The sequence below is a fragment of the Dreissena polymorpha genome, chromosome 14, assembly GCF_020536995.1.
Source record: "Dreissena polymorpha isolate Duluth1 chromosome 14, UMN_Dpol_1.0, whole genome shotgun sequence".
In the NCBI taxonomy this organism is placed as follows: domain Eukaryota; kingdom Metazoa; phylum Mollusca; class Bivalvia; order Myida; family Dreissenidae; genus Dreissena; species Dreissena polymorpha.
The window spans coordinates 10,818,851-10,844,158 of NC_068368.1; the positions used below are offsets into that span (position 1 = coordinate 10,818,851).

At 35.5% G+C, this 25,308-nt stretch overlaps 2 protein-coding genes across 4 annotated transcripts in view; both read right to left on the reverse strand.

Annotated features, from left to right (window-relative positions):
* The window catches only part of LOC127857710 (carbohydrate sulfotransferase 15-like), an 86,958-nt gene extending 64,236 nt beyond the window's left edge, over nt 1-22,722 (reverse strand). Inside the window, exon 1 of one of the 2 annotated variants that reach the window (XM_052394347.1) lies at nt 22,449-22,722. The gene's annotated coding sequence lies outside the window, so the exon portion shown is untranslated. Of the gene's footprint in view, nt 1-13,771; nt 13,789-22,448 lie in introns of those variants that run through there. The other variant, XM_052394349.1, reaches the window with a different exon arrangement.
* LOC127857711 (carbohydrate sulfotransferase 15-like) overlaps nt 1-25,308 on the reverse strand; it is a 99,318-nt gene that overhangs the window by 65,457 nt on the left and 8,553 nt on the right. For both annotated transcript variants that reach the window (XR_008038570.1, XM_052394350.1), the window contains exons 2-8: nt 12,047-12,626; nt 10,966-11,078; nt 5,736-5,953; nt 3,734-3,865; nt 2,995-3,151; nt 1,116-1,272; nt 261-408 (exon numbers count right to left, since the gene is read on the reverse strand). Coding sequence is in view for 1 of the 2 variants with exons in the window: in XM_052394350.1 (XP_052250310.1) it covers nt 261-408; nt 1,116-1,272; nt 2,995-3,151; nt 3,734-3,865; nt 5,736-5,953; nt 10,966-11,078; nt 12,047-12,541 (1,420 nt within the window). In the remaining variant the exon portion in view is untranslated. The remainder of the gene's footprint in view (nt 1-260; nt 409-1,115; nt 1,273-2,994; nt 3,152-3,733; nt 3,866-5,735; nt 5,954-10,965; nt 11,079-12,046; nt 12,627-25,308) is intronic.

Consider the following 25,308-nt stretch of genomic DNA (forward strand, 5'->3'; position numbering starts at 1 on the left):
AAAGATCATATAAGGGAAGTTTAATGAGGCGATTAAAAGAAAATTCAATTGAAGAGCATGCGAATTAACAAAATGACGTCATTATACTGTGCGTGTTTGCTGTCGTCAATTATATGATGAAAACTTTAACGAAACTGTGCTGTCGGTAAATGTAAGACACAACTACATATCATCGTTATAAACGCTTTATAATTTGCCAGCTATTTAAAACATATTAATAAATCGGTGTTCATACTCTTAATAATAAGAAAAATACACACTCAAGCCAAGAAAGCGGTAAACTTCTTTTACGTAGTTGACTGGTTCTCTTGAATAGTCTTCAAGGCGTAAAATGTGGAACTGACTAAGTGGAAATAGCCGTAACCAGTCTCGCAGAAACACTGAGTACATGCCGACCCGTAAACGCACCTGAAATAACATAACATGCTTACGTATATCACATATTAGCACATATTAGCCTGTGCAGTCCGCAAAGGCTACTCAGGTACTAACTTTCCGCCTTAACTAGATTTCCGCTAAAAAATAGACTTCCTTTCAACAAAGGCAAATACCATTGAAGCGGATAGTGTCGTCCCTGATTAGCCTGTGCGGATTGTACAGGCTAATCTGGGACGACATTTAACGCATATGCAATAAGAATTGAACAAAAGCTAACTCTGACACGACGCCAAATCTTTTTGGCGAAGAAATCCGAGTGTATAAAATGAATAAAACAGGAAGATAATAAACAAGAGCTGTCAGAGGACAGCGCGCTCGACTATTCGAGTGCTTGACAGTATAACGTAAGCCATCATGGGAAAATTGTTCATATTCAATAATTTATTAGACGAGCTTTCAAAAATGAAAAAGGAAAAAAAATAAAAAAAAATTGGGGGGGGGGATTAGGGGGGGGGGGGGGGGTGAGAGGGGGGTATAATGTGGGGTGTGGTAATTTATTAGATGATGTTAAAAAACAAAAAAAAATGGGGGGGAGGTGGGGGGAGTAGGGGGGTGAGAGGGGGTATAATGTGGGGTGTGGTAATTTATTAGATGATGCTTAAAAAAAATTGGGGGGGGGAGGTTGGGGGGCATTTTACGCACATGCAGTAAACCCCCTTTTCACAGAGTAAGCTTACCCTGGCTTTATTGCCCAAGGCTGGGTCATACACGCACTGTCTCGGAGAGTTCGTTTGAACACAGCTGCTGTACAAATCCACGGCATCTTTCACCGCCTCGTGAAAATCATCCACGGACTTGTTTGTGGAATGGAAGTAGAGATAATCGGAATACATCCTGGAACGAAATGTAAATATAAGAATATGTGTTTGACAAACAACACTCATTCCACAGGTTGGATCCGGACAGGCTCTCTCAGTATGTGTTTTATATCATTCAAAATCGGTTCCGGTAATCGGCCCCATTCCCAATGGAAAAAGAACTTATTTTTCCAAAATTGTAGCTAAAAATTCCCAAAGGATGGTTACCCACCCCCCCCCTCCCCAAAAAAAAGATTTCTTTTAGATCTCAATATTTTGTTCATCTCCCATCCATTTAAGTTCAACCTTAGTAAATATAATACTGATAACACTTGTATTCTTAATTTTGAAGCATTTGTTTGAGCAAAACAACAACAACACTAATTTTGCAATTTTAGTCAAAACGCTGCAAATTTTCCCGATCCAAGGGGACTCGACCCCATTTCAATAATGGTGAAAAAACACTGCTTTACGCGTCTCATTTTCTGAATCCTCGTTTTACATCAATCGCATCATTCAAGAAATAAAAATTGAATGTGACAATATTGGATCCTATTCTGCACAGATATGTTAAGTATGATCATACAAATAAATGTATTAATGTTTTCACTGCCTTTATATGACAATGTCAAAGCATAGGTTGGGTTGTTACAGTGAACAGGGTATCAGGGTGAATGATCACGTGACTTCACCATTAAACTTTAATGGGTGTTAACACACCGGTTAGTGCAGCTGTACATCAAATAACTTTTTAAATATTGTTCTTAAGATTGTGTAAGAAGTGCATAGAAATACAGTGTTTCGTGCTTCTTATGGCAATGAAATACATCAGATTTACTTTATTAAATAAGCCTGTGTTTTTGGACAAAACAAATGGTGTATTCATTATTCATTTACACAGTTACGCAACACGCGACGTAAAATTTTGGCACCGATTTTAAACTTATTCAAAGATTAATTCTTAAATCTTAAAATATCGGCACACACTGCATGAAAAACGGTCTTTTATGCACTAAAAATAAAGTTCTTAACGGTGTGTTTACATTCTTTTCAGCCCATGTGTAACCCCTGAAACCGCTGCACCTTGGGTATTGTCATGAGCAAAAACTGTATCAAGTATTAAAGAAATTTAGCGAGCAGTGCTGGACCTAGACGAACAAGTTAAATGATTCGCGCTCTAGATAAATCGGGGATTAAAGCACATTCGTTAAGTGTCGTTACAGATAAGACTGTGCATTCTGATCAGGCTAATTACGGATGACAAGCTTTATTGAATTTTGGACGACCTTAATTGTATATCAAATTACTAAATTCAATGCAAGAACATGTATTTCCTGTAATACTATTCTTATCAGTGAAGTTTTGTTTGTAAACCCTATTCACATATTTTAAGAGATCTGACTATTCACAGGCTGTTGTTTTTAATGTTATTTTATTCTGGTAAATTTATTTAAATGCGCGTATTGTATTTATTTATTTTGAAATAGGCTTAGAAAATTCGTGGCATGTTTCCATCTCTTACTTACTGTGTATTGACTTTCAGAAAAGCATTTGGCTGCTCTAACTACAAAGTAAATAAGCTGTCCATCACAGCTTATGATCTGTTGATGTGTTGTTTATGTTGTTTAGTTGTTATCCATATGACGTTTACGCAGAATATACGTATTTTAAACAGGCCTACAAAGTTAATGGAGTCCATGCAGTCTATATAGTCAAACACATGCATGCAGTACATACAAAGTTTATCAATATAACATACCTTTCAACAGGATTTCTAAGAATAAGGATAAGTTTGACATCTGGAATGAAATGCTGAATATAGTCAGGGACGATAAATCTCGGCTGTGTTTGGTCCATGTTTTCCGGGAATCGGTCCCACTCACCGTTGTCCCAAAACAGTGACACACTGGCCTCCCCTGAATTAGAAAAACATTATATGAGTTACTACCCGTTGAGACATATTATAAGAGTTATTCCCTTTTCGAACGAAATTATAGCCTCCCCTGAATTAGAACAAACGTATTATTAAAGTAAGTCGCCTTAATACATAGTATTAAATTACTCCACTTAAAATAAAAATTTACGGAGGTCCTCACAATTACAGCACAGATTGAAGCATTTACTTAACAACACAATACAGGGGATGACTTGCATGTAATAATTCTTTGAAACAATGTGCAAAAGTACCTTGCGTTTGATCTAAAGGCAGTACGTGCCTTAACAAAGAAAGGGAAATCAACCAAATCAGCGCATTGGGGAAATAACACGAATGTAAATAAAATTCGCGCTTGGTTTAAAAAAGAGATCAAAGACATGCATATTTCACATTCAGGGTCGGTTTTATAGCTGAATGTATCATAGTTCAATACTGTGCTGCAATATCCGACGTAAAATGCCAGAACTCGAAATTATCATTACGGTATTCTTTATTTTAGGTCTGCATGTAAATTAAACGAATCAACGTCTTTGTTGTTGTAACTTTTTCACTCATGACTCACCTGTAATTATTTGGTCATCGTCTACGTCATCGATATAGTCCAGCAACTTTTCGTAGATGCGCACACCGGCGTTGTCAAACATGTCAATGTAGTCGCTGAATGGAATGAGTTTCATGTAGTTGAAACGCCGACCTGAAATTAAACAAGATGTTGAAAAAAACACGTTTGCCGCATTACCCTAAAAATAGAGTTTGTACCTTTTCATTTTCATATTACAAACGTCTGTGGCATTGACATTTGTCATTGACATAAATTAATTGGCGTCTTTCTTTCATCCAAAGTATTCAGCGTACCGAATCTGATCATGGAAAATGAAACTTATTTTAAGATATCATACGGAAACGCAGAAGTATTTTGACTGATCATCCGACCGACCGACTTACAAACCGACCGGCCGACAAACCGAGTACTGAGTGTTTGTTAGGAAAGGGACTTTTGATTCTCAGTACATTTTCGTATAGGATTTTTCTGATTTTTTAAAATCGCCACTTTAAATTTTTTAGCGCCACTTTAACAAGAGCTTGTCACAGTAGTGCCAAATCCCCGCCGAAATGTGTTTGCTTGTATGACAACATTTGTTTTAGAGAGTAGAATAATATTTGTAAAAACAAATAAAGAGAGATAATTCATTATGCTCCGAACAAAAATTTACTTTGAAATTAAATAAAGGGAGATAATTCAAACACTAAGGTAGATAGAGTTATGGTTCTTAGTCACTGCACTTCTCCTACTTGCCATCTGTTTATATTTCAAGTTTCAAGAAAATCCCTTGAGTAGATTTAGAGTCATGCTCCGGACAAAAAATTACTTTAAAATTTTATAAAAGGGGAGATAATTCAAAAACTAAGGTAGATAGAGTTATGGTTCTTAGTCACTGCACTTCTCCTACTTGCCATCTGTTTATATTTCAAGTTTCAAGTAAATCCCTTGAGTAGATTTAGAGTTATGCTCCGGACAAAAATTCACTTTAAAGTTATATAAAAGGGGAGATAATTAAAAAACTAAGGTAGATAGAGTTATGTTTCTTAATCACTGCACTTTTCCTACTGGCCATCTGTTTATATTTCAAGCTTCAAGTAAATCATTTGAGTAGATTTAGAGTTATGCTCCAGACAAAAATTTACTTTAAAATTATATAAAAGGGGAGATAATTCAAAAACTAAGGTAGATAGAGTTGTGGTTCTTTGTCACTGCACTTCTCCTAGTTGCCATCTTGTTTATATTTCAAGTTTCAAGTAAATCCCTTCAGTATATTTAGAGTTATGCTCCGGACAAAAATTTACTTTAAAGTTATATAAAAGGAGAGATAATTCAAAAACTAAGGTACATAGAGTTATTGTTTTTGGTCGCTGCACTTCTCCTAGTTGCCATCTGTTTATATTCTAAGTTTAAAGTAAATCCATTGATTAGACTTAGAGTTATGCTCCGGACAAAGTTTCAGCCGGACGGACGGACGGACGGACGGACGGACAGGACCAATTTCTATATCCCCTCCGATTTTTTTTTCGGGGATAAAAAAAATAGCGTCACTTGCGAAAGTGGCGATCGACAGCGAAACCCCTGAAATGTGCATATAAAACAAAAGCTATGGGTGTAGGCGAGCTTAAAAAGGGCATCAATGTGTCGAATTTCTCGAAAGAAATTCATCAGGAATGTTTTTGGAAATTATTTATTTATTTAATCATTTAACCATTCCGGCAGTAAACCCGCCCTGTGACCTGCATTTTCCGCAAAGTCACAGTCTGATGAAGATTCACCAATAGTGGATCGAAACTGTCACGGTATGTGAAAAAAATCTTGGAATAAACATAGAAACTGTTACATAAATAATAGCATCAATGTGGAATAACAGGGCTTAATGAGACGACACTTTACGCACGTGCACAAGCTAATCTCGGACGACACTTTGCTCATATGCATTAAACCCGGTTTTCCCAGAGCGAGGCTAAAGAAGGCTAATTCTCTATAAAAAGGAGCTTCAGAGTTTTCACTATGCAGTCACCTTGGCGGTTCCGGGACCACCAGTGGAGCTCCTTTATAGGCGGCGTGACGATGTCCGGATGCTTTGCAATCTTCCAAAACAGGTCCGTACTGCCGCATTTTGGTTGACCGATGATCAGAAAGTACGGGAGGCAGCGGAGGCGCGTTGTGGCAGTAGTGGGTGCATAGCCGTAAGTGTCGGCATTGACACGCCAGTGGTTAGCCAGCGTCTCTAGGGCCCTTTAGTAATGATACAGGGTGAAATACTCATAATGCAATGTACGAGCGAAAAATTTAAATGACGGTGATGATCCAGGGTCCTCTTAGAAGCGTTTCTAAGTACAATAATCATGACACAATGCAAAAGATTCAATAAATCATTAAATCGAGGCACTGGTGGGAAAAACTGACCGCCGAAAACTGTACATGTCAAACGTACATCTTAACTTTTAACGAAAATGGGAAATCATAGGATTCATACGCCCACTATCTTATCACTTTATATGACAAGAAACCGTCGGAGACGGGTGATGCTCCCCAAAGGTTTTTTTGTCACAATATTGCACTATATATTCAGATAAAAGGAAACGTCTCGAGGGCACAGTAGTTGGGGGGGGGACAATAATTTTTTTATAGAACATTTCAAAGGGCCAAAACTCTGTGAAAAATCATCCGACCAGAACCCGCTGATAATATGCACATCTCCTCTTGGTAGTAAAGCTTCCCTTAAAGTTTCATTGAATTCCGGTCATTAGTTGCTAAGAAATAGCCCGGACAAGAATTGCACTATATGTACAGTTAATGGAAAATTTCAAAGGGCCATAACTCTGTGAAAAATCATCCGACCAGAACCCGCTGATAATATGTACATCTTCTCTTGGTAGTAAAGCATTCCATAAAGTTTCATTGAATTCCGGTCATTAGTTGCTGAGAAATAGCCCGGACAAAAATTGCACTATATGTACATTTAATGGAAAATTTCAAAGGGCCATTACTCTGTGAAAAATCATCCGACCAGTACCCGCTGATAATATGCACATCTCTTGGTATTGAAGCCACAGGTGGTTAGCGTGTGGCTATGATATTAATTAGTGAAAACATCATTTTGAATGATAAATAATCATATTATAACGAAAAATTAACTTTTCTGAAAAAAAATATTTCACTATCAAATATATATATAACAAGGTATGCAACTCAAAATCAGCCCAAAACGGGGTGCATCGCTTTGAACAGCCATATCTTCATCAATTTTGCAGCGATTTTCACGATTTCGGTCTTATTCAACGCAGAAATGAATTTCCTTTCTGGAAATGTATATGTCTTGCAATATTTTTACAAATGCTGGGTCAACTTTTAAGAAATAACACGATACACAACACGCATGACCCAGTTGACAGTGATCATGCTGTCTTTAAGACTGAAATCTTCACGGAGTAAAGGGCAACTTCCCTATAAAGTTCGTGTAGTTCGATACCATAATTCAATAAAACGTATGAAAAAACATTATTACCGTTCTTGTCGTTACATTCTGCATCAAGACTAACTGTCCAGCGCCGTTTGAAACCTTTGTTTACATACATTTCAACTAACTGACATTTTAAACATACGAGTGATTTCATTGGTCCAATGCGGAGGTGTGTCTTTACAACTGGAGATTTCATTCATAAAGAATACATGATCACTGTCAACTGGGTCATGCGTGTTGTGTATCGTGTTATTTCTTAAAAGTTGACCCAGCATTTGTAAAAATATTGCAAGACATATACATTTCCAGAAAGGAAATTCATTTCTGCGTTGAATAAGACCGAAATCGTGAAAATCGCTGCAAAATTGAGAAGATATGGCTGTTCAAAGCGATGCACCCCGTTTTGGGCTGATTTTGAGTTGCATACCTTGTTATATATATATTTGATAGTGAAATATTTTTTTTCAGACAAGTTGATTTTTCGTTATAATATGATTATTTATCATTCAAAATGATGTTTTCACTAATTAATAGCATAGCCACACGCTAACCACCTGTGATTGAAGCTTCCCATAAAGTTTCATTGAATTCCGGTCATTAGCTGCTGAGAAATAGCCCGGACAAGAATTGCACTATATGTACAGTTAATGGAAAATTTCAAAGGGCCATAACTCTGTGAAAAATCATCCGACCAGAACCCGATGATAATATGCTCATCTCCTCTTGGTAGTGAAGCTTCCCATAAAGTTTCTTTGAATTCCGGTCATTTGTTTCTGAGAAATAGCCCGGACAGATGTGAAAAATCATCCGACCAGAACCCGCTGATAATATGCACATCTCCTCGTGGTAGTGAAGCTTTCCATAAAGTTTCATTGAATTCCGGTCATTTGTTTCTGAGAAATAGCCCGGACAAGAATTGCACTATATGTACAGTTAATGGAAAATTTCAAAGGGCCATAACTCTGTGAAAAATCATCCGACCAGAACCCGCTGATAATATGCACATCTCCTCTTGGTAGTGAAGCTTCCCATAAAGTTTCATTGAATTCCGGTCATTTGTTTCTGAGAAATAGCCCGGACAAGAATTGCACTATATGTACAGTTAATGGAAAATTTCAAAGGGCCATAACTCTGTGAAAAATCATCCGACCAGAACCCGCTGATAATATGCACATTTCCTCTTGGTAGTGAAGCTTCCCATAAAGTTTCATTGAATTCCGGTCATTAGTTGCTGAGAAATAGCCCGGACAAAAATTGTGCACGGACGGACGGACGGACAGACGAAGCAGCGACTATATGCTCCCCCCAAAAGGAGCATAAAAAAACATATTATTTCACAGTGACGAACATTTATGGTTGAACAAAAAATACTTTAATACATACTAGCATACTATGCAGATACTCAGCTAACTGGTTGTTGAACTACTTGTTTAGTTTGATTGCATATTTTCTCATTATGTATATCAGAACGTGGTATAAGATTATGTCGCAGAATCGTGTATTCCAATCACCTACAAGTTTCATGCAGAAAAACAACATATTTTTTGTCAAACTGTACTATGTATCTCGACTTTGGCAAAAAAGCTACATATTTAGTCGGTATTAAAGTCTCCGCCAATCATTATATTTTTATCTTAATTGTCATTAATAAAGGTATGCAGTGTTTTGTAAAGGTTACTTTCATCTAAGTTAGGACCGTAAACATTAATTAATGTTATTTGTGTTTCGTGTATTGTAATGTCAAGGCTCGCTAGTCTTCCAGGTATTATAGCTTTGAAGTTGCTGACTTTTATATTTGAGTTATTTTTTATTAGAAATGTGATTCCTTGTTTGTTTGTGTGATGTCCACTCAGATAAATATCACAATCCCATTCGTGCTTTAATGCTTCAATAACAGTGTCCGTCAAATGACTTTCTTGTAGTAGGCAAATATTATATTTCTTTTCTTCTAACCATTTGAACATTTTTATAACGTTTTTCTTTGTTGTTTAGCCCTTTTACATTAAGTGTACATATTTTAATACTCATAAAGAGTGGGGTTATAATAAATGATATGTAAGTACGTGCTTGTCCATTTAGATACTATCTCAGAAAGATGAATAAACATATCCATGCTATTAAATATGGATATGGGCTAACATGTTAAATCTAAAGTATTCAAGACATCTTATTGTACTTAATCTGCAAATAATTGGTGAGTTGCTGACGATAATATTAAACATGTTGTACATACACGTATGCTTAATATAATAATAAGTACTTCCATACATACTTAAGATAAACATAGTATTTTTTTAAATAAAACATATAAGTATACATCAGTTATTACACGAAAGTTGTCAAAGTATTCCTCAACTTTAAGTATTTGCTTTAAACAATACGAAAATATGCGACAGTCGTTTAAGGATCGGTCTTTAAAGCGGGTATATACGATTTTTATATGTGCTGAATTGTAAAATATTGATACAAATATGTTATAATAACACACAATATGCAAGAAAAATGATACATTTAAGACGAATTTCATAAAATACAGCAAATACAAATTAGCGCCCCGAGCCGATTGTGACGAAGATAATTCGTAATTATTTTCCTACAATAACCGATGCATTCGTCTTTTTAGTAAGTGTTCGTGTGTCGTATGAATCGATATCGCTGCAGGAATTTCAAATGAACCGTTAAACTAAATTTAGATTCACATCGTACATGCATGATATACATGCTGGCGAATTCGGCTGTACAGCCTTTTTCGATTTCAGAATTAAATATCTGGCTTATTTAGCATTTTTCGACACATGTTCTTTTTAACTTTTATTTTAGTTAATATTGAAATATATGTATAATAAGTTTTTACACATTTTATATTAATAAATAAATATTTGACAAGATCGTATATACCCGCTTTAAAGCGGGTATATACGATTTTTATATGTGCTGAATTGTAAAATATTGATACAAATATGTTATAATAACACACAATATGCAAGAAAAATGATACATTTAAGACGAATTTCATAAAATACAGCAAATACAAATTAGCGCCCCGAGCCGATTGTGACGAAGATAATTCGTAATTATTTTCCTACAATAACCGATGCATTCGTCTTTTTAGTAAGTGTTCGTGTGTCGTATGAATCGATATCGCTGCAGGAATTTCAAATGAACCGTTAAACTAAATTTAGATTCACATCGTACATGCATGATATACATGCTGGCGAATTCGGCTGTACAGCCTTTTTCGATTTCAGAATTAAATATCTGGTTTATTTAGCATTTTTCGACACATGTTCTTTTTAACTTTTATTTTAGTTAATATTGAAATATATGTATAATAAGTTTTTACACATTTTATATTAATAAATAAATATTTGACAAGATCGTATATACCCGCTTTAATAACTTGACAAAGATGTTGATTCAGTTGATTATTGGTATAAGGAAAATATTAATACACTGATTTCTGATGTGTCATGATGATTTAATTAATCACATTTTTTTATTCTCATCGACAGATATGAGCCGCGCTCCTGGAAAACTGGGCTTAATGTTTGTGCGTAAAATGCAGTCCGCCTAGTCTAATCAGGGACGAAACTTTCCGCTTATATTGTATGGTTTGTTTAAAGGAAGTCACATATTAACGAAAATCCAGTTTAGACGTTAAGTGTCGTCCTTTATAAGCCTGTGCTGAGTACACAGGCAAATCAGGGACGACACTTTACGCACATGCATTACGCCCCGTTTCCCTAGAACGAGGCCCATATGTCTGACTGATTCCAGTCGCTACCTGCTCGAGGAAGGGGAAAACGTGGTGAAAGTGTTGTTCTCGTACGGGTTCAAGGAAGTCAGAGGTTCGAACCAACAGGGATTCTTGAATCTTGGGTCGAAATCAGGCTTCCGCTGAAATTTCATGCGCGGGTCGTTTTAAGCCATTAACGTCTATTAATATAACAAAATCAAAACAGATACATTTCTTACACAAACGTACTACAATATAAAGGTTATGATACAAATTCAGTGTGTAAAGCGGGCGATTTTGTTTCATAAAGTAATAAAGCTTTATGTAGCGGGAAGTGTCGTCTCTGATTAGCCCTGCGAACTGCACAGGCTAATATGGGACGAACCTTATCGCACATGCATTAAGCCCAGTTTTCCCAGAACAAGAGCAATATAAACAAGGGACCAAATTGTCACAAAACAAGGTTTTCAATTTGAAAAAACATCTGATAAAGGGAGACAACTCAAACTGAACTGATTGTTTATAATTAACCCCCTTTGTTTCAAAATAAATCTATTTTTAGTCGTGGCGACCTTGACCTTGGAGATATTAACGTAATTCTTTCGTGCCACACAACGTCCAATGATGGTGTACAAATGTGCCAAATGATTTTAAAATTTCCCAATGAATGAGATAGTTATGGCCCGGACAAGCTCATTTATGGCCATTTTTGACCTTTGAACTCAAATTGTGACCTTGACCTTGGATATATTGACGTTTTTCTTTCACGCGACACACCGTCCAATGATGGTAAACAAATGTGCCAAATGATTTTAAAATCTCACAATGAATGACATTGTTATGGCCCGGACAAGCTGATTTGGGGCCATTTTTGACCTTTGAACACAAAGTGTGACCTTGACCTTGGAGATATCAACGTAATTGCTTCGCGCGACACACCGTCTAATGATGGTGAACAAATGTGCCAAATGATTTTAAAATCTCACATTGAACGACAAAGTTATGGCCAGGACAAGCTTGTTCCGCCCGCCCGCCAGCCCGACCGCCCACCCGCCGAAATTCGCCAATCTAATAAGCATTTTTTTCCTTCGGAAAACCTGGTTAAAAAAGGCCCTACTCCTTTACCAACCATGTGCAACAAATCCAGGCGCGAATCACTCCAGTCGATTTCCTCGAATCCCATCGTTGTGTTGTCTATACCTGACCCCGAACTCAAGTTGTCATCTTCCTCAAACAACTCTTCGTCTTCGTCTATCGTTTCATTTTCCCCGACTTCCAAAAGTTCGGATCTGACGGCAATGTTCGGAACCGAGACATTTAGCTCCTTTACGAAAATGGGTCCGTGATTGACTTTCGAAATTTCGTCCGTTTCGAGACTCGGACTATCTCCGAGATTCCGGGAATGATCGGCGACATTTTGTTTATGGAAGTTATAATGACTTTGCACAACCACTTGCGACTTTATACATGCCGTTCCAGATGAAAAGCAACCATAAAATAGCACAAAAAATATCACAGCTATTATTGAACACAACGAAAAAAACACTTTTCTGACAACTGGTGTTTTAATGTTGATTTTTTCCTGAAATGGAAAACTCCATTTTCGGACCGGCCCATAATTCATTTTAGTACACTCCCTCTGACCTCATGTCCGACCCTGCAGACGCCCAGGATTGTTATAAAGACAGCGTCTCACATCAAACGGCGCCCTGAAAATACAGGCCTTCAAGTATACTTACTTACTCTGAGACAACGGGGTTTAATGCAAGTGCGGGAAATGTCATCCCATATTAGCCTGTGCAGTCCACACAGGATAATCAGGGAAACACTATCCGCATAAGCAGGATCTTCGCCAAGATCATACTTCTTTTAAACGAAATAAAACACAATAGCGAAAAGTGTCGGCACCAGTGATCGACGCTAACGGGAGTGCGGTGGTCCGAGACACCTGGAAATGAGACTCGAACTCCTTGTTCTTTTTTTGTGTCAAGGAAGTCTGTCGGACTCCTTAAAAATCATGGTTGAATTATAAAAAAATCCCTTCGTTTCTCACAATCAGAATGCCTGTACAACAAACATCTTGCTCAGAATAGTCATTGTCGAACACTGTCTATAAAAACTTTAAGCTGCATTTGTTTATTATAAAATTAAAATTGTTATAATTAAATATTCGCCCTCTACATACAGCAGAAAACGTTTTTAATACAAACTCACAACCGAACACTTCATCCACTACTTGAGAACTGTACAAGTTCTTCTTTTAAGGTGCCTTTTCACGTGTTGGTAAATTGACAAAATTAACAATAATTGTTACAGATCTGCAAATCTTCGTTGTAGTTATGATACTATCAATAGATCAGCTGTCTACAATCTTCGGAAGTTCCTTGTTAAAGGAGCCATTTCACAGATTTTGGCATGTATTGAAGTTTGTCATTAAATGCTTTCTATTGATAACTGTAAACATTGGATCTAAAAAAGCTCCAGCAAGAAAATAAATAAAGATAAAAAAAGTAACCCTCAATTGGGCTCGAACCACTGACCCCTTGAGTAAAGTCTATCGCTTAGACCACTTGTCCATCCGTGCTCATACACTGAGTGATGTATTTTATACGTTATATAAGCAAGTCTCGCAGTATCACAAAATATAACGACAACAACAGAACTCTCCAAATTATTCAATCGTTTCGCGTTTAAACGCTTTATAATTTTCAGATTTTTAAATCGTCAAAAGATGCATATGAAGGCTATATTTTACCATGGTAAATGTTCAGTATTACTGTTTCCTCACACATATCATAAATAAAACGAAAATTTGCGAATCTGAAACAACTTTTTTTCAATTTTGTCAACTTACCAAAACGTGAAAAGATCCCTTTAAAACCCTGTTCATAGTGCTCTGTCATATCTCCTTATTAGATCTAATGAGCACCACTTGCTTACAGAGAGCTTTTGTGATTACATTTTGCACATTGTTAATGTACATTGTTAACACTCTAGAGATTATATTGATTTCCAATATTCACGAAACTTTGACAAGTGGATAAATAACATTACAAAACTGTGTTTAAACAAACTAGGTTGCTATATCTGCTTAGTTTGAAAGCAGTTCAGGTCTACTGAAAAATATGACTGCCAGTGGGCTAAGACGTTTTCCTTATGCGGGTGAAACTTTTCGAACAATCTAGAAGCCAACTTTTTTGTCAAATCATCATGAAACAATCAGAAAAATTGTACTCATGATATATCAACTGAATTCGAAATTGATTCTATCCGTTCCTAAATACGACTTAAGGTCAAAGTAGTTTAGGTAGGGATTATTTAGAAGTCAATCTTGTTGATCGTTCGGTTCTTCTGAAAATTTATATTTTTTTACAATAATTAACTTAAAAGTTACTGGCGTTTGCTTAATAATTTTGCAATCTGAGATAACAAATGACAACACATATTGAACAGAAATCATTTTGAACTTCGATCTGAAACCAAACATGAAAGAGGATTTAACAATTTATCGTTAAGGTGTGTCTTAAGATCGTAATAGTGATATTTCTGTAAATGGTTACGTAACACACAACTTCTATAGGAAATTTCAAAATCGTAAAGCCAAAAGGAATAGTGGGGGAATTATTTTGTTATATACAAATTATTTGAAAGATGGCATTAAGATAGTTAAAAATTACCATGACACTATTATTTGGATTAAATTAGATCACCTGTTTTTTAATACTGTTGAAGATGTTTATCTTTACGGGGCATATATATGGGGCGAAGATTCTCCAGCCAATAATTTTGTTAATATTGATTTGTCTGATACAATTGAAAATGATGTTTCTCTATTCAATTCACTCTGATGCGTAGTTCTTTGTGGTGATTTTAACAGTAGGATAGATAGGTAATAAATGCGATTTTATCCCATATGCTTGTGTAAATAGTTCATTTGATGACCCTGACTATGTTCCTGATTGTATCCCCGTACGGGCCTCGGTTGATAATGTTCTGAATAGTCACGGTTTCAAATTGTTAGATCTGTGCAAATCTACATCTCTAGGTATTGTGAATGGTCGTATATTTAATACTAATAACTACGTACACATTTTGTTCATATAACGGTTGTTCTGTCATCGACTATCTAATAATGAATGAACGTCACATTTCCTTGATCAATGATTTTACTTTTGAACCATTTAATGAATGGAGTGATCACGCACCGCTGCGTTTTACATTTGTTTGCCCAAAACCTGTTCAGAACGTTACGTCACAGTACGAAACTAAACCCGAGTGGAACGCTGAAAACACAAAACGCTTCCGATCCGGCATTATTGGTTGTTTACTCAGTTTTTAATCAGTTAGGACTAAGCACTAAAGAAAACTGCAACTTACTAGTATTTGATAGTCTAGTAGGTACAAAATTAACATATTCAGCGGAAATATGGGGTTTGAAAGAAAGTAACGATATAGAACTAGTACACCGAAAATTTCTCAGGAAAATCCTTACAGTTAGAAAATCAACAAATTCCGATGGTCTATATGGAAAATTAGGAAGGTACCCAATTATTATAAAACAAAAACTAAAAGTACTTAAATACTGGATAAAAACAATAAACCCGAATAACAAATTACTAACAAGAAATATTTATCATATGTTAAAAGAGGATGCTGATGAAAATATCACATACGGAAATAAAAACTGGGCCTTTGAAATAAAATCTCTACTAGAAAATATTGGACTAGCACATATCTGGTGGAATCAAAACGAAGTTATACCAAATGATTATGACCTAAAAATTATATCAGATCGAATATATGATATCTTTAAACAGTCGTGGTACTCAAACATTAATAATTCAAATAGACTAGCCTCTTATAGCACCTATAAGGAAGATTTTGAATTCGAGACATATCTTAATCGCATAAACGTAACAAAATTTAGAATTGCCCTAACTCATTTTAGAATATCCGCACACAATCTTGCGATTGAGAAAGGACGACATGAAAATATCCCAAAAGAAAATAGAATGTGCAAATATTGTAATATGAAGGTAATCGAAAGTGAATACCACTTCTTACTTGTATGTCCAGCTTATACCACAATCAGAAAACAATATTTGAAACCATATTTCTGTCAATGGCTCTTATGTCGTCAAAATCCACTAAAGTAATAAACAATCTATCGAAGTACATATATTATGCAACAAGATCACGAACTCTTATTACTCCGAATGTACCCTAATTAAAAAGCATACTAATGTCTCTTGCATCATGTATAGGAAGATACTTTAAAGTACGCTAAATCATAAAAATATTATTTATAATAAAGCCGTCATTGATATGTGCAACTAACTTATATATTTTTCTTAAGATCATATTGCGTTTAACGCAAAAATAGCTCTAATCGATATGTATTATGAACTTTTTGTAACTCATTTTATATTTATACAACAACATTTTGTCGCAATAAACATTGTCTATTTTGTTTGAAATTCTAAGTCACATACATGGAAATACATGTTTGTTGTAATTGTACTATGTTCTATGTACTATGCAAATTTTGCTTGCACAGCACTTACATCTATGTTAAACCTTTTCAGGTTGATGTTTGTAATATTTCATGTTCCTCTCACTTTTAACGCTATAATTCTATTGTTGGCTATAAATATGCATTGTGCTATTTTATGCCAGAATAAACACGGTGCCTATTATGGGCCGTCAATGCATCAGTTTACCGCGTTTTGATAATATTGTCCAAAGTATTGACTCTATTAATAAATCGGTCGAAGATTTTTCTGAAATTATCAGATCCGTGGCAAATCCATTATTTCCGAATTGCTATTTTGTTAATAATAAGCCTTTTTTCTTAAAGAAAAGTGTTTTTAAAAAACGCGGATTGGTTTAACGATGAATGTAAATCTGCGCGAGAATTATATTTACAAGCATTACGACTTTTCAATGTTGAACAGAATAACTCAAATAGAATACTTTAACGGAACGTAAATCCGAATATAAAGTCATAATAATGAAACATAAAAATGCCAGTTATAGGGCAAAAATGAAAGAAATTGAGCGTCTAAAAATGTAAACCTAAAGAATTTTGGAAATATTTTAAAAGTCAACCGAAACCAGATCATACTGGCATCTCTATTATTAATACATTCAAAGAGTACTTTTCCAATTTAAGTAATGATCTATCTAACTGTTATAATGAAGAAGCAGAATATTTCTGTACACATCACGATTTTAATAATTTAATTGGTTTTAATAATGAACTTGACCAGCCTTTTACCGTCAGTGAAATTCACACTGCATTTAAATCGCTCAAGCGTAATAAAGCTCCAGGCAATGATGACCAGTTATTAAACGAGTATTTCATGGAATGTATTGATATCCTTGCTTGCCATTTATGTGATATTTTTAACGGGATTTTAAATTCAGGGTACCACCCAGAAAGCTGGATGGAAGGTTTAATAATACCACTACATAAAAAAGGTATAATACCACTACATAAAAAAGGTGATAAAACCGACGTACACAATTATCGTGGTATTACGCTTGTAAGTTGTTTGTCCAAGCTATTTACAACTGTACTAAATAAACGAATTGAGAAATTGTGTACGGACAATAACAGTGTTTCAGATGCTCAATTCGGATTTCGCAAAGGGCGTTCAATAGTAGACCCAATTTTTATTTTACATTCTCTTGCTCAAAAATATCTTAATGAAAATACGAGGCTATATGTAATTTACGTTGACATGATGAAATGTTTTGATTATATTTATAGAAATGCACTTTGGCTAAAAATGTATAAACAGGTATTGATGGTAAAGTACTTAGAATTGTTAAAGACATGTATCAAAACGTAAAATCTTGTGTGAAGGTTTGCTCTTCTTATTCTGAATATTTCAACTACGCTGATGTGTTAACGGCAAGGGGAGGTGTTGTCACCCCTTTTGTTTTCATTATTTGTTGAAGATTTAGAGCTTTATTTGCAGTATGACATTAACGCAGGCTTAAGTATTAATGATATTATTGTGATTTTGTTGTTATTCGCCGATGATATGGCTATTATAGGTAAAAGCCCTGAGGAAACTCAAAGGCATTTAGATCTTTTGTTTTCATATTGTTGCACGTGGGGTCTAACTGTAAATATCACAAAAACTAAAATAATGGTTTTCCGAAAACGCGGGGCGTTATTAGCAAATGAAAAATGGACCTATAATAGCCAACCAATCGAAGTTGTAGATGATTTTAACTATCTAGGTACTGTTTTTAATTACACAGGGAACTTTTGTAAAAACATTGAATATGTCAATGGAAAGGCCGTAAAAGCTTTAAATCTACTTTTCTGCAAATGTAACGACTTTGATTTCTCGCCCAAATCTTTGTGTCAACTATTTGATGCATTTGTAACACCAATACTTAACTATTCTTTTGAAGTTTGGGGATATACGAAATCAAAAGAACTAGAAAGAATCCATCTTAAATTTTGTAAAAGATTATTAAGAGTAAGAAGCAATACGTGTTCTGCTGCAGTATATGGTGAACTGGGCAGATATCTATTGTATATCCACACAAACATCAGAATAATTAAGTATTGGTTTAAAATTAAAGACACTGATAATATTATATTAAATGTTGTTTATAATGAAGCTCTTAAATACTGTATTAGTGGAAAGAGAAATTGGGCAACCAATGTAAAAAAATCTCTTAAATGATTATGGATTTGCATACGTGTTTGAAAATCACCAGTTTGTTAACAAAAAGACATTTCTCAGTGAATTTAAAGGCAGAGTCATAGATTGTTTTAAACAAGATTAGTTGCGCACGCTTAAAAGTCCAGTTTTATTATTGTACAAAGAATTTAAAATATCGTTTGAATATGAAAAATATTTCGATGTCTTACCTAAAAGTCTCAGATTTTACTTTTGCGGATTAAAGGGGCCTTTTCACAGATTTTGGCATTTTTTAACTTATTCATTAAATGCTTTATATCGATAAATGTAAACATTGGATCGTAAAAGCTCCAGTAAAAAATCAAGAATAAAATTTAAAAAAGGAAAAGAACATTGCCCGGACCAGGTTTCGAACCAGTGACCCCTGGAGTCCTGCCAGAGTCCTGGAGTAAAAACGCTTTAACCTACTGAGCTATTCCGCCGTGCACACATTCTCAACGTATTTTATACCTTATATAAGCAATCTTCGTAGTTTCACAAAATTTAACGACAAAAACAGAACTCTCCAAATTATTCAATCGTTTCGCGTTGCAACGCTTTATAATTTTTAGGTTTTAAAATCGTCAAAAGATGCATATAATGGCTATATTAGACCATGGTAAATGTTCAGTATTACTGTTTCCTCACAAATATCATAACTAAAACGAAAATTTGCGAGTCTGAAACAACTTTTTTCAATTTTGTCAATTTACCAAAGCGTGAAAAGATCCCTTTAAGAATTTCAAGTCATCCATTGAGAATTCAAACGGGTAGGTTAAGTAATAATCGCATAGCTAGGAAAAATAGATATTGTACTTTTTGTAACTCACGTGATATTGAAGACGAATACCATTTTATGTTAATATGCCCTTGTTATAACGATATCATAAGAAAATACATAAAAACTTATTATTTCAAGCGACCATCAGTATATAAATTTCTAAGCCTAATGAAAACATGTTCTAAAGAAGAAGTTGTTAAGTTAGCTGTTTTTGTGAAAGAAGGTCTTTTAATTAGGAAGTCTTATTGAATGTTGTTCAAAATACGAATACGTCCAACTGAATTGTAATGGTACACGGTTTTGATTTTGTGCTTTTCTATTTGTTTTGTATAATTGTATGTATATAATAAAATATTCATTATACGAATACCACCAGCTGAATTTTATGTTCCGCTGGTTTGATTATGTTTGATTTTGTTTATTTGTTTACTGTAATGGTTTGTGTAATTATATTTACGCAAGTAGTGTAAATTTACTTGTATTCATACTGGATACGAAAGCGCTATTGTAGTTATGTTATGTAACATATCTAATGTACTCACTTATTTAATATATTTGTGCATAATATATGTAAGATAACCAATTGCCATTTACTGTCTGAATGTTACATTTGGCACCAAATTTGTTCCATTCAAAGTTCGTGAGCTATTTCTTTCTATTCTAATTTAATCATTATTATACACATAGCATTTGTTGATGTTTATTTCCCATAAATGCTAATAGCTGTTTGCCGCTCTGTTGCACACACACTTTGAAAATATTCGAGTGTTTCGTGTATTCATTGTTTTGTGTTTACCCACCACTGTCATGTACTATGTTAGATAGTATGTACAACTTTTATAACTGTATAATCTCTTTCTTTTCATATTGTTTTGTGTTTACCCACCACTGTCATGTATTATGTTAGATAGTATGTATAACTTTTATAACTGTATAATCTCTTTCTTTTCATAATGTTTTGTGTTTACCCACCACTGTCATGTATTATGTTAGATAGTATGTACAACTTTTACAACTGTATAATCTCTTTCTTTTCACATGACTCTTCGATATGTTTATGATTACATGGTTTTGACTGACGATGTAGTATGTACAAGTCGTTATAAAATTTATGTTCTGTAATAAACCGAAAAATACGGTATAAAGAAGTGTCATAATTTTTGGACTCCCTGAAGTATGGTCGCCTATGATAGGAGACAATACGTATTATAGTATGCGGACTTCGCGAGCTTATTTTGGATGGCACATTTACGCGCGTTTTCCGAGAGCTTGACTCACAAACAACACAGTCACGCGCATGATTGAAAGCTTACCCAAGTGCCTTTAAGTGTGTACACCGATAAATAAGAGTAGACTATTCAAATGTTCGATCTTTTTATGTTCGAAACGCTCCACAAAGTTGAGTCCCATTGAAAATTATCATGTCCAACCCATCCTTTTCCCTTCATGCACATACACATGTTTAAACGAACAGTAGGTTTAAAAATACAAGTTTATAAATATCATACACGCAGCGCCTGATTTGTACCGAACAAGAAACAGAAAATGGGGAAGACCTCCGTGCAAGAGATGTGTGAAAGGCCGACACCATCGTAGGCATCCGTGTGTTACCGGTACGTGTAATAGGCGTTTAATCAAACATATTGCTTTGATTTCATGTAGAGTGAAGCAGCTCGTATCCAATCAATCGTATTCAGGGGGGTAATCACGTGACAAACAAGATGGCGACGTTCATGCCGAGACAGGCATTTTTCGCCGTGGTAGACCCTTTATTACTTTTATTAATTTTTCGATGTCGCTGTCTTTTAAGCCATTTCAGCAAGAAACAAGATGTGTTTGTGAAACACAATGTCCCCCTATATGATGTTTGACCTTGACCTTGACCCCTCACCACTCAAAATGTGCAGCTCCATGAGATACACATGCATTTCAAATATAAAATTGCTAGCTTCAATATTGCAGAAGTGACATTACATGAGCAATTTTGACCCATATATTTGACCTTGAAGGATGACCTTGACCTTTCACCACTCAAAACGTGCAGCTCCATGAAATACACATGCATGCCAAATATCAAGTTGCTAGCTTCAATATTGCAAAAGTATTCATAAAATAAGCGATTTGGGCGACATATATTTGACCTCTGACCTTAAAGGATGACCTTGACCTTTCACCACTCAAAATGTGCAGCTCCATAAGATAAACATGCATGCAAATATCAAGTTGCTATCTTCAATATTTCAAAAGTATTCATAAAATAAGCGATTTGGGCCACATATATTTGACCTCTGACCTTGAAGGATAACCTTGACCTTGACCTTGAACCACTCAAAATGTGCAGCTCCATGAGATACACATGCATGCCAAATATCAAGTTGCTATCTTCAATATTGCAAAAGTATTCATAAAATGAGCGATTTTGGCCACATACATTTGACCTCTGACCTTTACCTTGACCTTTCACCACTCAAAATGTGCAGCTCCATGAGATACACATGCATGCCAAATATCAAGTTGCTATATTCAATATAGCAAAAGTTATTGCAAAATGTTAAAGTTGGCGCAAACAGACCAACAAACAGACCAACCAACAGACCAACCAACCAACAGACAGGGCAAAACAATATGTCCCCAACTACTATAGTGGGGGACATAAAAAGTGATTAGCGTTTATTTCGTATTAATGTTCACTCTACATCGCCATGGTATACAATTGAAAAAAATACCTGTCTCAGCATGGGCGTCGCTATCTGTTTTGTCACTTGATTACCGACTCTGGTACTATTTCATGTGAACGACATTTGTTACGAACAACCTGACGATCTTGACGTCACGATATATACGGGCACATTCAGCCCATTTAATTCACATCTTCGCAGTTTGGAGGTGAACACTTTTTTCTACACGAAAAACTATTCATTTTGGAGGTAAGCCCTCAGTTTAAACAAAAATGTATTTGGCTTACCCAAACATTTAACATACCATAAATTTGTTCCACAAGTTAAAACGCGTTAAGGTCAAAATATAGACAAAAATAGTTAACTTACCCGTTTAAGACAAGCGTCGCACCCATAAGTTGTCAATAAAACCCATGAGTTGTCACTCATAAACACTCTTTAATATGTATCAATATTTTCCCAAATTATAACTAGAACAATCCGTTTAACACAGCTGAAATTGAACTGCGATATCCACCGATATAATCAGTATCATGAGAATAACACAGTTGTATCAAGTAATTACTACATTACTCCATGCCACACCATTGCTAGAAGGTAATAATGCACGCCACTGTTTGCCCCACCGTGATGAAATTTCATCACCGCACATCTAATAACGCACTATCACAGTTGCTTAACACAATAACGACAGCAGATAAGCAGACGACCGCGGAGGCGTGATATAACGATTACATTCGTAACAATGTGGGGACATTTTTTTAAACAATCATTTTCGTCACAAGTTCATTTACAAAAATTCACAATTTACCAAACAGTTGGGTATTTTCATGGCAACATATAAGATGAGCTTATTTACGCAGGGCGTAGCGTTCTTAGACTCAGCTATTGGTGGGGTAAAAAATAGATTTGCATTTTTCACTTTTTCGTGATAAATAGGTCTTAAAGATTCATTTTTTCACAGTTTAAGTGATGATACTGAGATACCTCGCTCTGGGAAAATGGGGCTGAATGCATATACGTATACTTCCGTCCCAGATAAGCCTGTGCAGTCCGAACAAGCTAATAGGCGATTTTCGCTTTCATGTTTTATTCGTTTGAAGAAAGGCTCATCATTCAGTTAGCAAAAATCCAATTTAAGCGGAAAGTGTCATTCATGATTGGTCTGTGTGGACAGCACATATTAATTTGGGACGACACTACGAACATGCATTAAGCCCGCCTTTCCCAGCGCGACCTCATATCAAATACTAGATGCCAACGACATAAAAAAAACAATGGCCATGTAAGAAAAGAAACTTTTAGAAATATCATAACAAAAACTGTATTGCCTATTAAAAACGTTATGTAATATAATTACAAAATATGCATATTTTAAACAAATATATATTCTACAGCGCAAGATCTAAGAGAATATGCTGAATGGTGTACTTGCTGAATAATTAAAAACAAAGCTTTAATGTGTACTTCAGACAGTATCAGTACCTCCAACCCTAAACTACCCTATCGTCCAGTACCACCCCTGCCGTAAAAAAATACGGATATCAATCGCGCAGTGTTTTATTACTCCGGAAACAGCAGGTCATACAGCGAATATACTTACATCTAACACTTAAATTATCCCTCAAAAGCCCTCATATCAGACAAGATTTTATTGTTCTATAATCAAGGTTTATGTAGTATGCCAATAATGCCGTCGAGAGGCTTTCTTCCCAAAGACATGCTTTCTTGAGACATGCGTTTCTACAATACGGGGTTAAACGAGGGTCAATTAAGTGCACATGTGTTTTGTTAAAACAATATTTGTTTTTTTTTGGCAAAACGGAAACAAACGCGCACCGATGATACATTTGCAGACGAGTTCGTGGTTTGAAGATTGGATGATTGGATTACCGATGGCTTATTTCACGTTCAGCATTATTTTCATGATAAGGAAAACACAACATGCACGTAGCATTGCAACACGTTCCGCCTTTATGGAAAGTTTCGTTTAAAGAAGTCTCTTTTAACGAAAATCTTAATAATTTTAGTGGACTGGGACGTAACGCACATGCATTTCATTTAGCCCAGTTTTCTCAAAGCAAGACTTATTATATTTGTGTACATGCATCAGTCTAAACTAAACGCCGTAAAAGTGGCAAAAAAGTGCTGCGGAAATATTGCTGCTAATCTTGATGATTTTCATGAAGCTGTTGCTGGGGTTTTTGGTGTTGAAGATGATGACGATTATGATGAAAATGCTGCTTATGATGTTGTAAACAACGAAAACGACAACAAATTAGTTAAATAGAGTCGTTCTTTAGCAATTCTCGCTAAAGCTATCTAATAACTAAACTGTTAATGATATTAGCAGAATCGACGCGGAATGAAAGATAGTGAAACCAGACTTTTACGGTTCCGGGTCAAAGAAAGTACACATTCACTACGTCGATACAAGTGTTTTCGTGATGTTTAGTGACGTTATCTTGTGTTGGCATTTTCGTGTCAGTCGGTGGAGAAATATTGATTAGAGAACAGCGACTTTTCTTTGTTTATAAAGTACCGTTAAACGGCAATGTCCCATTTATGAACAAGAGATGTGTTTGTGAGAAACACAATGCCCACTATTGCGCCGCTTTGAAATAAAATTTCAATACATCATTTGGCAGGTTTAGAAATCTCCATTTTAAAGCTAAGGTAAAAAAAATTAGGTCCGTTTCTGGTCTCCTTGGGGAAAAAAACAGGGTCGGTAGGTAGGGATTTTTTTCGGGTACTAGAATGGAAGGCTACTAAAGCTTATAATACGAAATACATGTATATATATGCTTTGTTTGCTTGATATAACATCTTTTATGAACGAAAATGTCAAAAAAGGGTGCAAAACTGTCACAAGATAGGCCCGTTCGAAGGTTTTGGACACCATGCTCAATGCTTGAAATGCACTAAGTGACCTCAAGAACTTGTTATTGACCCGGCATGACCCATATTAGAACTTGACCTAGATATCATTTAGATGTAACATCTGACTAAATTTGGTGAAGATCAGATGAAAACTACTTCAATTAGAGAGCGGACACCATGCTAAATGCTTGAAATGCACCATGTGACCTCGTGACCTCGTTTTTGACCCGGCATGACCCATATTCGAACTTGACCTACATATCATCTAGATACAACTTCTGACCGGGGGGGGGGAGGTCTGTAGACAGTCAAAAATGACCAAGTCAGACATCACTGACAACCAAGGCCT